Here is a 13,236-nt window from a genome sequence, read left to right as displayed (position 1 = left end):
ATTTAAGATCTGGGGTTGTTATAAATGCTGCTCTGCTACACTCCCACCTTTGACAACTGAACCTCTTTTGGTTGCAAATGGATCACTACAGTAGATTTACAAGGTTTACTTTTCAGAAACAAGTAAACTAACAAATTAATTTAAATATGCTCAGCATATTTATTCATGTTGAAAAAAAGCATATGAATTTCAGAATTTGTGAATATAATATTTTGCAAAATACCTGAGCTTTTTGAATGTGAAGACAATTAGTTTATTCAGTATTGCAGTACTGACTTGTTGCTGATTACAATCACGCTCAACAAAGACATAGCTTCTCAATAAAATGATATGATAACACTTTAACGTCACTTGGTTAACATTTATAAGAAGTATATAAACATTTCATAAATGATTTATAACACACTATAATGTACTTGCAAGCAGATATAATTGTTTACTAATGTAGTAAACTCTTCCTGTGGGCACTAATTGTCACGTGGAGGCGGAGCAGGTGAACCCAAGTGCAGACATACAGAGGCAAGGAGACAGGGACATGGTAGGGCAAGGTATTTATTAAAGCAGGCCAGGGAAACTAGTACTGGTAGCTGAGAAACTGGAGCTTGGAACTTGGAGCTGAGGTAGGCTGGGGCAACAGGAGCAGGTGCAGTGCGGAATCCATTGAAGCTGGGTAGAGTGAGGGACAAGGGCAGGGATGCAGGGCTGACCAGAAAAGGGACAGGAGACAAGGACTGGAGACAGAGCAGACAGGATTGCAGGGAACAGGAGGCAGGGACGGGCTAGGGAGAACAGGCAAAGAAAACTGATAAATGCAGGAGAAATGGCCTGAAGCATAGACTGGCTGAGCAGAGGCTACGATCTGGCAGTGTGGATCTGGCACGGCTGAGTACAAGTAAAGGTCTTGATTATGGAATAGGTTGCAGCTGGTGGAGCTCTGCTCTGACTCCAGCACACCTGTCTCCACTTACATAGTAACACACAAGGAGAGAGAGGGAGAGAGTCACTGGGGAAGTGGCAACAGATAGGGAGACACAGGACTGAGGCAGAAATTGTGACAGTAATCTCCCCTCAAGGGACGGCTCCCAGACATCCCTCCAGGCTGGTCAAAAGGGAGAAACGAAGAGGGTTCACAGAGCAGGGCAGGTGGAAGGGGTCTGGTGGCAAGATCCAGGGAGCACAACCGAGGCGATGGATGACTTGGACACTGGAGATGAGCAGGGCAGGGGACCTCAGGTGGACGGCCCAAGGACAGAACAGGGGCAGAGCATGGACCCTCAGGCGGATGGCCCAGGGGCTGGAAACCATGACTGGAAGACAGGGTAGATGGGCAGAGTCGCTTGGGAGGTCGACCGGAAGGCAGGACAGATGGGTGGAGCCGCTCTGGAGGGCAACCAGGAGGCAGGACAGATGGACGGAACTGCTCTGGAGTGTGACTAAAAGGCAGGACAGATGGGTGGAACCGCTTGAGAAGTCGACCTGAAGGCAGGAAAGATGGACAGAACTGCTCTGGAGGGTGACTTAAAGGCAAGACAGATGGGTGGAGTTGCTCTGGAGGTAGACCAGATGCCAGGACAGATGTGCGGGAATGCTAAAGAGGTCAACCAGATGGCAGGACAGATGAGCGAGACCGCTCAGGAGCTTGACCAGACATCAGGACAGGTGGGCAGAGCCACTCTGGAGGTTGACGATGTAGGCAGGGCCACTCTAGAGGTCAACAGACATGCTCAAGGCAGAGACCTTGAGAGCCAAGGCATCAGTGAAACTACTTAGGTCAGCCAAGAGACTGGAGGTCAGTGGAGAAGGCTGACTGCTGGAGGTATGGCAGGACGTTGGCAGGTGTGGCCAACTGCTGAGGGTTTGGCAGAGTGTTGGCAGATGTGGCTGATGGCTGGAGGTCTGGCAGGGTGTCGGCAGGGGTGGCTGACGACTTGGGAACTGGAACAGGCTGAGCATTGGCAGGGGCCTGATGGCTCAGGAACTTGAACAAGCTGGGCCTCAGTAGTGGCGTTGGGCAATGGAGACTATGTGGCGCTGGGCAGTGGAGAGGAGCTGGGCAACAGAGAAAACCGACAGCCTTGGGACCACACTTTCTTCTGGAGGGTCCCAAACGAGGGTACCCAGGGAAAATGGCAAGGTGAGATCCATAGAAGGAGGACTGCTGGGGGTCTTCAGGGACAGGAACAGGGAGGAGGCTAGTCGACTCGGGGGCTGAGGTAGACTGGAGGCTAGCAGACTTGTAGACAGACTGGTGACAAGCAGGCCCAAAGCTAGCAGACTGGGAGACAGGCTGATGGCTAGCATGTCCAAAGCTAGCAGGCTGAGAAAAAGGCTGATGGCTAGCAAGTCAGATACCCCCTAGATGGTGGCTTGGGCTGGTAGCTGGGAACCTGGGGCTGAGGCAGGCTGGGGCAACGGGAGCAGAATCAGTGGAAGCTGGGTATGGGTCCAGGGCAGGGAAGCAGGGCTGACAAGACTGCAGGGAACAGGAGACAAGGACAGGCTAGGGAAAAGAGGCAACAACAAGAAAACTGATAAATGCAGGAGAAATGGCTTGAAGCATAGACTGGCTGAGTAGAGGCTACAATCTGGCAGGGCTGAGTATAAGTAGAGGTCTTGATTATGGAACAGGTTGCAGCTGGTGGGGCTCTGCTCTGACTCCAGCACACCTGTCTCCACTCACACAATCACACACACAGGGGGTGAGAGGAGAGAGCCACTGGGGAAATGGCAACAGATAGGGAGACACAGGACTGAGGCAGGAATAGTGACACTAATATGTTGAGGTAAAACACAGCTAATAATATAAAATATGTCCTCATGCGAGAAGTTACAATTGTTGACAAATACTGTACATTAATAAACACTTTAATACACTGTGTTATAAACTATTCATTGCATGCCTTATAAATCTATGGTATATATGGCTAATGTATTCCAATATTTAATGATTCACTGTTTCTAAGTATCTTTTAAACCACTCTTAATTGTCTCTGACCACAAAAGATGATTTCTTTAGTGGTCAAAGATAAATAGAAAGATAAACTTTCAGACAAAGTTTTCGACAAGGATACCGTACTCTCTCTGAACCCCCCTTTAACACTTTGCTGCAGAGAAAACCTCTTTGCATTGGCTGATTGTGGTTGTAACAAACCGGATTTTAACTATCACTCAGGAAGTAGACCATTCAGTGAAGGTATTATTTGAATATCAGATAAAGTATTTGGAACAAACTTTAAAGTGCTTCACTGATTTAGTTTGACAAAAAATAAACAAATAAAATAAATAAATAAATATATAATCTTAACTCAAAGTCCATTAACTAGCTTTGTTAACTATTCTTTCCAATGTCACAAATGAATTTTCACACACAGTTTACTGATTGAGTTTATACTTTGCAACAGATTAACAGTCATTGGTCTAGTTTAGCATCATTCAGGAGGAGCTGAGCAAGCCAGGCTAAGTCTTGAAGATCATGTTATGTTAATTGCCCACCCTTCAGTGCCAGGTCATGGTCAATCATGGCGTTGCCCTTTGATGTACAATATGTAGCTGGAATGGCACTCTATTTATAATTTCCACATTATGTCAGTCGTACGATTGAGGTATTGAAGTCAGTCCACTTATTAAGAGCATGAACCACGTCTCTCCCAAAGCTAGAGCACAAAACAAACGCACAATTAATTTACTTTTTACATTAAAGGATGACATTATTGTCCAAAATCCACCCAAACTGTAATTTTTCCTTCTTTGCCAATTCATATCATTTGTGTTCAATGCTGTGACATCACCTATGGGTGGGACAATTTTTTAAAAAAAATCCTTATTTCTGTGTATGGAGCACAGCAGAGAAAATTCAGTAATAGCAACAGATGCCTGTTGGGTATAACATGTTTCAAAACTAAAAAGAAAAAAAAACTATGAAAGGCTATATAGACTGATTGACTCGGTTATTTGTCACAGTGCTTGTGGCCCTGACAATGATGGTGAGGAGGATGATGGTGAGGAGGAGGACTGTGATGATGAAGCAAAAGTAGAGTGATATCCCTGCCACGCCACATTTCTTCCACATGTATTATAGTAAATGGCGTTTTCCCCCCGTTTAACATAACAGAAATGGCTCCATGGTACATCAGTTGCTGTCTGCTTTTGTCCCACTGACACCACGGTGGTGACAGCATCGGGTCTACTCCTTTAAATGAGCCTTTGCGCATAGCCTTCGAATCACCACAACTGCATCAGTGCTGGCTGGGTTGCTTAGCAACTGGACAGCACAGCGATCCCTGAAGAAAACCTCCTCCTCTGTATAAAACACAAGCTCGTGTGATTCTTGAATTGTGATGTGCGCGTGTTAGCGATTTCCAGTAAGGATGTTTCAAACACAAAAGCGAGTCCCTGTTTGAGAAGAGGAATTAAATAAAAGAAAGAAAAAAAGATTGTGCGTGTTCTTGTGTGCGCGCATGTGTGACTATATGTTGAAATGTGTGTGGGTGCGTGCGTGTTTCTCTCTCTCACTCTGTGTGTGTGTGTGTGTGTGTGTGTATGTGTGTGTTTCAAAATTGTGGCAAAGTGGAAGAAATGCATGAAAACGCACCGGCACACACTCACAGCATCCTAATAGGTTTCAGAGAGAATAGACAGACAATTCAGCGCATGAACAGGCTGTCGCTAAGGAATTCACCTTAGGTGTCCCCCCCTTCTCCCCCTCCCCCCAGCAATAGGACATTATTTTAATTTCAACTAAGAACTTTAAAAATTTGAAAGGAAACAAGAGACAAGCTTCGCTCATCATGTCTCTTTGGACTGTTGAATCTCTGTCATCTGTGCAGTGTTTCGAGGAGAAGAGGAGCGGACCTTATTAACGTGTTCAAACGCCATTTAACGTTGGACAGCGGAGGCAAGTGGACTTTTCAAATAGGTTTGCATCTTTGATATGAAATCCGGCGTTGTGATAGCTACATGCATTGGCGTATCAGGGGCCATCCATATTTCTCGGCATCTATTTTTTTTCACCAGAGGAGTGATATAGCCTGCTCTGACGTCTGCATCAGATATTACCCAGTGCTTTTTCAATGTGCATTTTCCCCTCAGTGACTTTGCGCTGATCTACATCATCAGCAGCAGCAACGGGAGGAAAAAAAAAGGGAATGAAGATTTCATTTTTCTTTTTTTTTTAAACCCACCGCTCCCTTCAGCCGACCAGCGTTCCCAGCTCAAACAAATAGGCCTATCTTTTAACAACAGCACGTTGTGGAATAGTCTGGCGCCAGAGCATCGCTGGAACCATGCCTCTTCTGCAGATTTGGACTGGGAAATTTCATCCACCAATTTGATCATCAAGAGGTTGCTGCTCAGTCATTCATGCCAGTGTTTGTTTTTTTAAGGGGAAGAATACTTATCATCACTTTTAAAAGTATTGTGTATGCTGTTTTTTTGAGCAAGATGTCTGATCTTCTGGTGTTGGTCGAGGGGCTCTGTGACCTGCACGGATTTCCATAGCTTGGGAAAACAGCGGGGGCCAATTACGAGATTTTTAAAAATCGAGAAGCCTACTTTAATGAAGACGTCGCATGCGTAGATGTAGGCTAGTTTATTCGACATTTTTAAAAGGCAGTTCTTTTTGGATTGCCAGTTTTTACTTTGTGCTTTTTCGGGAGGACCACTGGACTGGTTGGATTATAGAAACTATAAATAAGGATTTGTGGAGATGTTGGGTCGTCAAGAAGATAAATTATGTGGAATTTTCTCTGCTCTGGCGGCTTTGTCCTTTGCATGCTTTGTTCAAAGGTAAGGAAACGTCGCTTGGAAAAACCTTTCACACCAATAGACGTGATTACCGGTCAATAAAAGGCTGAGATGTGGCAAATCGCATTAACGGGGTACCCAGGCCTACTTATTAGGGGCATTGCTGCCGATATATGCTCTATTAGACGGAGCTGTGGCGCGCGCGAGCGTAAAAACATGCGCGTGCACAATATCAAGCCTATTGTGAAACGTAACCTACTCCCGATATCAAAATGGGGATATACATATGTGTGTGTTGGATAGGGCGACTTTCAGTGTGATCCTACTTAAAATGACAGCCCTCAGTAGGCTCCATGTCGGCTCAGCTGATGATTAGATGATAGGATCAATCAGCCGACGATCGATTGATTACGCTATGGTTCATGTATGAGTCTACAGTGCCAGAGCCACTTGGCCTGCAAGCCTACTTATTTTTTTTTCCATCTCAATACATAAGCTATTCCTGTAATCATCTTAATTGCCCCTTTTATTGACCGGAACCAAATCAGTCAAGATCGAAAAATAATCTCAGCAGGTCATCAGCTGCTGATGCGCTCAAGATAGGAGGCAGTGTATAAGATTTCAATTAATAGCTTCTCCTCTATAGGCTGTATAATGTTTACAGTATGAATCACTGCACAAAACCATCACAGACACAATCTCCTGATCAATTCCTTTGCTGTTTCGTTGTTAAAGGCACTGATATATCCCTTGTGGCCTGCTCCTTTTCCTTGTCTGCAGTAACCCACAGCCTTACTTATGAGATGTAGGTGCTCAAGGAGGACAGGCTCGCACTTTTTGACATTTTGACTCCATTATAATAACCCTGAATAACAAAGGAAAGGTGCGTAATCTTGTAGCTACAGTATGCGTTTCAGATGTCATTCATATTCCCTCATAATGATGCTCTCAGGTGTCAAACCCACAAGTCCGGTAGCTGGCCAGCTTGATGAACAGCTGCACTGCCTATGAGCTAATTGAACAGTGCTTCCCTGACTGAGCCAGGGGCTAGTGCTCCTAGGGGAGCAATTTTAACCCACTTCCTCTCCTCATTCTCCCTACGTTTCATTCCACACCCTCCCCCTGTAACAACCAACCTCAGCTGGAGTGCTGGTCTAGGCCAGGTGATGCAGGTCATGGCACCAATGTTATAGGTGTCAGTCAGACTAGTGCAGACTATACATTCCTCCTGGGGATAGTCTGTCTTCAGGCTCAGACAGAGGAGGCCTGTGCCTCTGACAGCATCATCCTGAGCTTATTTAAATACATCTCTATGAATAAGACTGGGCATAGGTGAGCCAAAGAAACTATGACACTGTCAGTTTTAATGCCTCTGTTTTGGAGGGCTGACATGAATAAAATGCTCGACAGATGCATCATTATCATCATCACACTTCCTCAACTGTTTAGATGAAAATACTGTAGGTTGAGGGGAAAATTCATACACAAGGCACATTTTGAACCTTCTACAATACTCCATAAGAGATCAACAACACAACAGCATGCTGAGCATGCTTTTAATACTATGTAGAATGTCAGGACAATATATCTGACTGTCAGCTCTGATAACTGACTACAACACACAAAAAATGTCAGTAACAGCTGCTAGCTGTGACTTAAATCTTTGCAATATGAATGTCTAGTTTTAATTTAAATTTAAATGTGATGACAGCCAAGAATGTGAAAATGTAGCTGACTAATATTAAGAATGAACCAAACAAAATATGATGAAATATATTAATATTTACTTCAGAAGGAGCAGGGTTCTTAATTTATTTGCCCCTTGTCAAAGTTTCCACGTTGATGTAAAGATGGTGTGCATGTCATTAATGCTGAGAACAGAGAGTATGTACAGTCATTCTCAGGCTTCATTTTACAGTAGGTGCGCTGTAGAGAAACAAAATATCCCTGACAAAAGTATCAGACAGTGTTTTTGCTGCTCCCCACCCCTACCCCTCTCTCTCTTACATTTGTGGTTTCTGCCCTCAGCTCCTCCACTGGAAGCACTGGAATGTCTGTGGCCAAGACCACCGTGGACAAGTTGCTGAAGGGATATGACATCCGTTTAAGACCTGATTTTGGAGGTACGTGTTGTGGAGCCACCTGTTTTTAGGGGCTCAAGCTCTGCTGTCGAGGGTATTGACAAGTCAAACTTTGTACACAAGGATATTTCCAAGTCATTCTTCTGAAATCTGTTGAAGAGTTGGCCTGTGGCGAAATATAGGGAACAGCTTTGAAGTGACTACCGTGTCATTACTATGCATCTATTCACATATCGAAGATGGCTGCTCCTGGACAAATAGGGGACACATGGAGAAGAGCAGTCAAACGTGTTTTTTTTTTGTTTTTTGTCTTTTAAATCAGGGATATCAAATGTATTGATTTTTAATATATTACTGATTAGAAATGTTTTATGGCCTCTCTATATCACAGTATATAGCAGTGTTGCTGGGCGTTTGATTTGCAGATCAGGGAAACACTTTTGGCCCATTAACTTTTATCGGAAATTGTGCATCTTTTACATCCGCTCATTAGAATAATGGTTATTTTGATAATTGCAGAAAAAGAAGGCGTGGGGGGCAAGTCATTAGAGTATGTCATTTGGGTTGATTGTTTTACGAAACTATTTAACCACAATAGACGTTAAGAAGTATAAAAATAGTCAGATATTGGGATTGCATGCTAGGCTTTTGCTAATGGTTTAGCTAGTTACTGGTGTACTTTAACATAAAATGAAAAATTAAGAGAAATTTGGGGAGAAAAAACAGATTTTGCAGATTAAGTGTGGTACCTGTTCCTACAGTCTATAAAAGGATGGAATGAATTTAAAGAGGTTTTCATTGTCTTGACATTAGTATCTAGGGCCTGGCCTGTGTAACTGATGACGTCATAACTCAGCACCGACTGGCAGTCATAATGATGGCTCTAATGTCAAAACCTATACAGAATTTATGATTCTACCCATTCATTTTAGCACCAGCTTCATTTATCCCGCTGTACACATGTATTCAAAAACTTTCGTGTTCAGAAAAGCCTATGACCACTTATTGCAGTTCCTGCCTGAAAAACAAAGAGCAAAGGAGGCTTTTCATTACCAGGACATGTTAATGGAGTGTGATGTTAATTTAACGAGTGCCGGGACACATGATAGTCTGTTGCCACTTAAATTTGTCCCAGCTCCAGTGTTGCACAGCCAAAAATCTACAGTATCTGGCAACATATCAACATGCTGAAAAACTCCATGCTTATAAAATGAACGATCATCTCATGTTTAGTCACAATCACATTAAATCTCCAATATTAGTTTATCAGCTCTTCTGTTTATTAATTGTGGTCAGATCACAAGTCTGTCCACCAAAAAACGACATTCACATCACTACTTTGTGCTTCCAAGTATAAGATTGAGTGCAAGGATGGATTGTGTGTACAATTTAATAAAGTCAGAAATGATAAATGTGATATTCAACTTATTTTAAAAAATGAACTTTAATGAAAGGTAGGTAGACAGAAAGGGCCTCATGCAAGAGCCACTTGTAGGAATGGATTTATTCTTAAGATGCACATACGAGTGATTTAAGAACATTTATGGCATTCATCAATTTTCTCTTAGGAACGAACAAAATTTACGAGTGGTCCAGACCTGTCGTACGTGTCATGAATAGATCGTCTCTGCCTTTCTTCACAGGGAGAAACACTTGTTTGACTTACAGTTATAATGCCCTTATCTGGATTAATTTGAAGTTTAAATATGACACTGAAATTAACAAAAACTAATGTTTACCATATTTTCATTATCATGGCTGCCAATTTACTAAAAGGGTTTTTAGATTTTATGATTTTTATGGCCATTTTTTGGCACAGCAACTTCTGCATTTCAGTAATTGTTGGAAACTTCTCTCACTCTGACAGCTGCCTCTGTGTCTCTCTGCAGCTTTCTGTCCAGAATCATCTTGTGCTGTAGCTGACAGTGTGACATCACCCGTAGACCATAATATTCTCTCCTCTAATATCTCTGTGACTGTCACATCCCTTGACCGCCTCCCACCATGGTGCGCTTTCCTTTAGAAAGATGTTTTTTAGCATCTAAATTCATGTCGATGGCATTCCCTCTTTATTTTTGTCAAAGTACATCACTGCTCTGATGACATATCATCGGCAGCTGGATTCATGTTTTCTAATTGTTTTGGGTCCCCTACACTCCTAATTTTGTTACGTGTTTGTCTTCTTAGTTCTGAAAGCAGGACTTGATGCTACGCTGGGTTTTTACTCTTTTGGAACTTTTGTGAATGAAACTCACCCACAAACAGAGTGGAACATGGAGCCTTATATGGCAATTTTAAGGGCATGGATTATGCTAATGACCATATTTCACGAATGCGCAACTCCTCATGAACAGGTGACATTCAAGCGATTTATGACAAATTCAGGCAGTTAAAAGAGTTTGTTGAATCCAACTTGGAACACTCATACAAGCAAATCTCACAGAGAAAAGTAAGAGAGTTTTAGGATAAAAAAACGCAAATGTTCTTGCATGAGGCCCAATGTGTCATGACTCACCTACAGAATATCTGAATATGCTTTTCAGCAAGGTTAAGTGTAAAAAGGCAAGACTACATTAAACAAAGTCATGTTATCCTAATGATTACACAATACATGATGATGCTCATTGCCTCAAGAACTTAACATATCCTAACTCACTGTGGCAGTTTGGCTGTTTTTTCTCTGTAATGCTTATATGGTTAGAATATTGAATTAGTTTCAATATAATTCTACATGTAGCAGTACATGCATTTATATTCTGCAGACCTAATTTGGCTGCTTATTATTATATTTATTGGATAAAACCTAAATTGTGCTCATTATTTACCAGTATCTTTTTTTAAAAAGGCTGCAGGCAGCAGCCTGTCAGTCCTGCAACAACGCCACGCTTGATGAGAATGAAAGCAAGCAGTGAAAACATATAGCAGGTGCGCCTCCTCATATAACCTTTCCCCTGGTTGGGTGCTCTGCCAAAAACAGATGCTCTGATGAAGGCTTTTGTGCCAAAATATGTTAGCCTGATGTTAGCCATTGTAAAAATATGTTATAGTTGAGGTTGCGTCTTCGTTCTGTGTTTTGGAGTGCTGCCATTCCAGAGTTGTTATCATAGATTCAGTGGAAGAAAATGAGATTAAGCAGCAAAGGAATTCGCTTTGTCTCTGACTGTTGAAACAAGCATATGAAGCTCAACAGTAGTAATGAACATTTCACATTTTAAGATTTTTCACTTTCAGTTGGGTTACATCAAACAGTGTTTCAAAGTTAGTGTTTCTATAACACATGTTACTCTGCCCCATTAATGTAGCTAGTTGGTGCTACCGAATGCCAACTCTGTGTGTTCGGCATTTCAAATAGTGCCTTCAGTCTGCAGCAACTTCAACTAATCTAAATGACAGTTTTTCCATCTTTCGCGTCATCCTCACCAGCAACAGTGTTGTAACTCACCATTTTTACAAGTCAAAGGAACAACTGAATTTTGCAGGGAACCTCTCAAATTTTGAGGCACATTTTTGTTGACACAGCAGTTAGAATGTCAAAGAATGCGGGAGGTCAGATTCACATCTAGTTGACTAAAAAACAGCCAGCAGATAAAAATACATCACTTTGCTATAAAATCACACATAAAAATGTATACATGCAAGCAACAATTCAAAACACTTATCTTGTCCACAAAGAACAATCAAACAATGCAATAATTATGAGTATAAGAAAGGCAAATTTGCATTAATCGCCTCTTATCTGCAACAGAAGAAGAAAAGGAATCATATTTTGACTTCTCAGACTAAATGTTAGGAAATGAACGAGGAATTGTTTTGATTTATGGTACTAGATTGAATTCTTTTTGTATTATACTTCTTTATTGGCACGTTTAAACAATTTTAGAGTTACCTTAACTTGAGGATGATTTCAACAAACATATCTACTTTGGTGTTTGCTTAAAGGTTTGTTGGTTATAGCCTGCTATTGTCTAGCAGCCTGCACGCACTGGAGCAGGTAGAGCAAGTTTTAAAGAGTGAGTATCCCAGGCAGAGAGTAGCTGTGCTTTACCCTCAGGCCAGGGAGCTGTAGTCCATCATGTCTTGATATTTCCAACATCAGTCAGCTACTTCTGTCATGACACAACTGCAGACGACCTTCAGCTCTTGGAGATTGAACAAAGAGTTTTCATTTGGCACAATGCTGGACTCTGACTGTGGCTCCTAACAAACAACCAAGAATTGAAATAAAAACTAGCTTAGAGGTGTACATTGATGGAAAAAGGCTGCGGTTTGAATACTCAGAAAGAGGTTGCCAAGAGTGATGCCGTAGGATTGTACGGAGTGTGTGCTTGCTGTACAGTACCTCCAGAATATCCAGATGAAAAGCCCACTTTGCAGTCACTCCATTCAGACCCTGCCCTCTTCTCCCCATTGATCTGGGAGCCAAACTGGAGTTCAAGAAACAAAGTTCCAACATGGTCAATAAATCCCAATTGGCAGGCTTTAGAACCTCTTTTCACTTGCTTTCTCAGCTATCCCATTATTCAGGATTTTGCAGTGCAATTGCAATTATAGTTTTTATTGTTATTGTGTAAAAACCATACCGATTGTTTTTGTGACTAATGCATTAGTCACAAATGGTGCACCTCTTTCTTTCTTTTTTTTGTTTTAGGTTCAGCAAGTAACCAGAGCATCGCAGACCTGGCTAAGAAAACATATTTTTATATATGTTTGCCCAGTTTGAATGATTAAGCCTCTTTAGTACACAAGGTTTCTCTTTACTTACATTGCATGGGAGTAATTTGGGATATCAAGAGTGTAAAATTAAAACTGATGCATAGTGTTAGTACTACTTAACTCAGTTCCTTAAATGAATGTTGTGCAGTGACAGGAGAAAGGACACCAGGGTTTGGATTACGCTTTGGCATCAACACTAGATCATTTTGTGAACATGTGTTGGTCACTGTTTAGGGCAGATATCAATTCAAAATGTGCTCAAGTAGCTTTCAGCTGGGACTCAAGTCACATTTACCTGAATACACCTTATGTCAGGTCTTATCTGCATTGAACATGTTTAATGTTTGGAAAGTGGCCAGTGGCATCTCAGCAGTGTCTGTCCCCAGTACCTGCATGCCTGCTACCTCAGTATCGATTTGTTTTATCCATCCCTATTTAATCCTATCAAAATAAGGGCCAAACACATTTCAGTTCCAGTTTCTGTTTATTACACATTTTCACTCATCAATGGCTTTTGTAGGCTAGTAAAATAAAAACCCAATTCCTAGCTTTAGCAGATGGGCAAACACCGTTTAGGAAGTATGAATTACAAATTTGACATGGCTTTAGATGAAAAATTTGATGTGGGGTTAGTCTCAGTAAAGCTGGATCAAAAGCACAGAAAAGTGTGTGCAGTTTTAAGTAGTTTGATCAAGTTGAT

At 42.0% G+C, this 13,236-nt stretch overlaps 1 protein-coding gene across 7 annotated transcripts in view; it reads left to right on the top strand.

The window, feature by feature from the left end:
- The window catches only part of gabrb4 (gamma-aminobutyric acid type A receptor subunit beta4), a 198,404-nt gene that overhangs the window by 141,260 nt on the left and 43,908 nt on the right, over positions 1–13,236 (top strand). For 4 of the 7 annotated variants that reach the window (XM_042430552.1, XM_042430555.1, XM_042430554.1 and 1 more), the window contains one exon: positions 7,771–7,865. In XM_042430552.1, coding sequence (XP_042286486.1) covers positions 7,771–7,865 — 95 coding nt within the window. Of the gene's footprint in view, positions 1–4,718; positions 4,916–4,938; positions 5,785–7,770; positions 7,866–13,236 lie in introns of those variants that run through there. The other 3 variants (XM_042430556.1, XM_042430557.1, XM_042430551.1) reach the window with 3 other exon arrangements.

The sequence above is a fragment of the Thunnus maccoyii genome, chromosome 13 (genome assembly GCF_910596095.1).
Source record: "Thunnus maccoyii chromosome 13, fThuMac1.1, whole genome shotgun sequence".
NCBI classification, from domain to species: Eukaryota; Metazoa; Chordata; class Actinopteri; order Scombriformes; family Scombridae; genus Thunnus; species Thunnus maccoyii.
The sequence above is the reverse complement of the archived record's forward strand: the minus strand, read 5'-3'. Positions and strand labels throughout refer to the sequence as shown.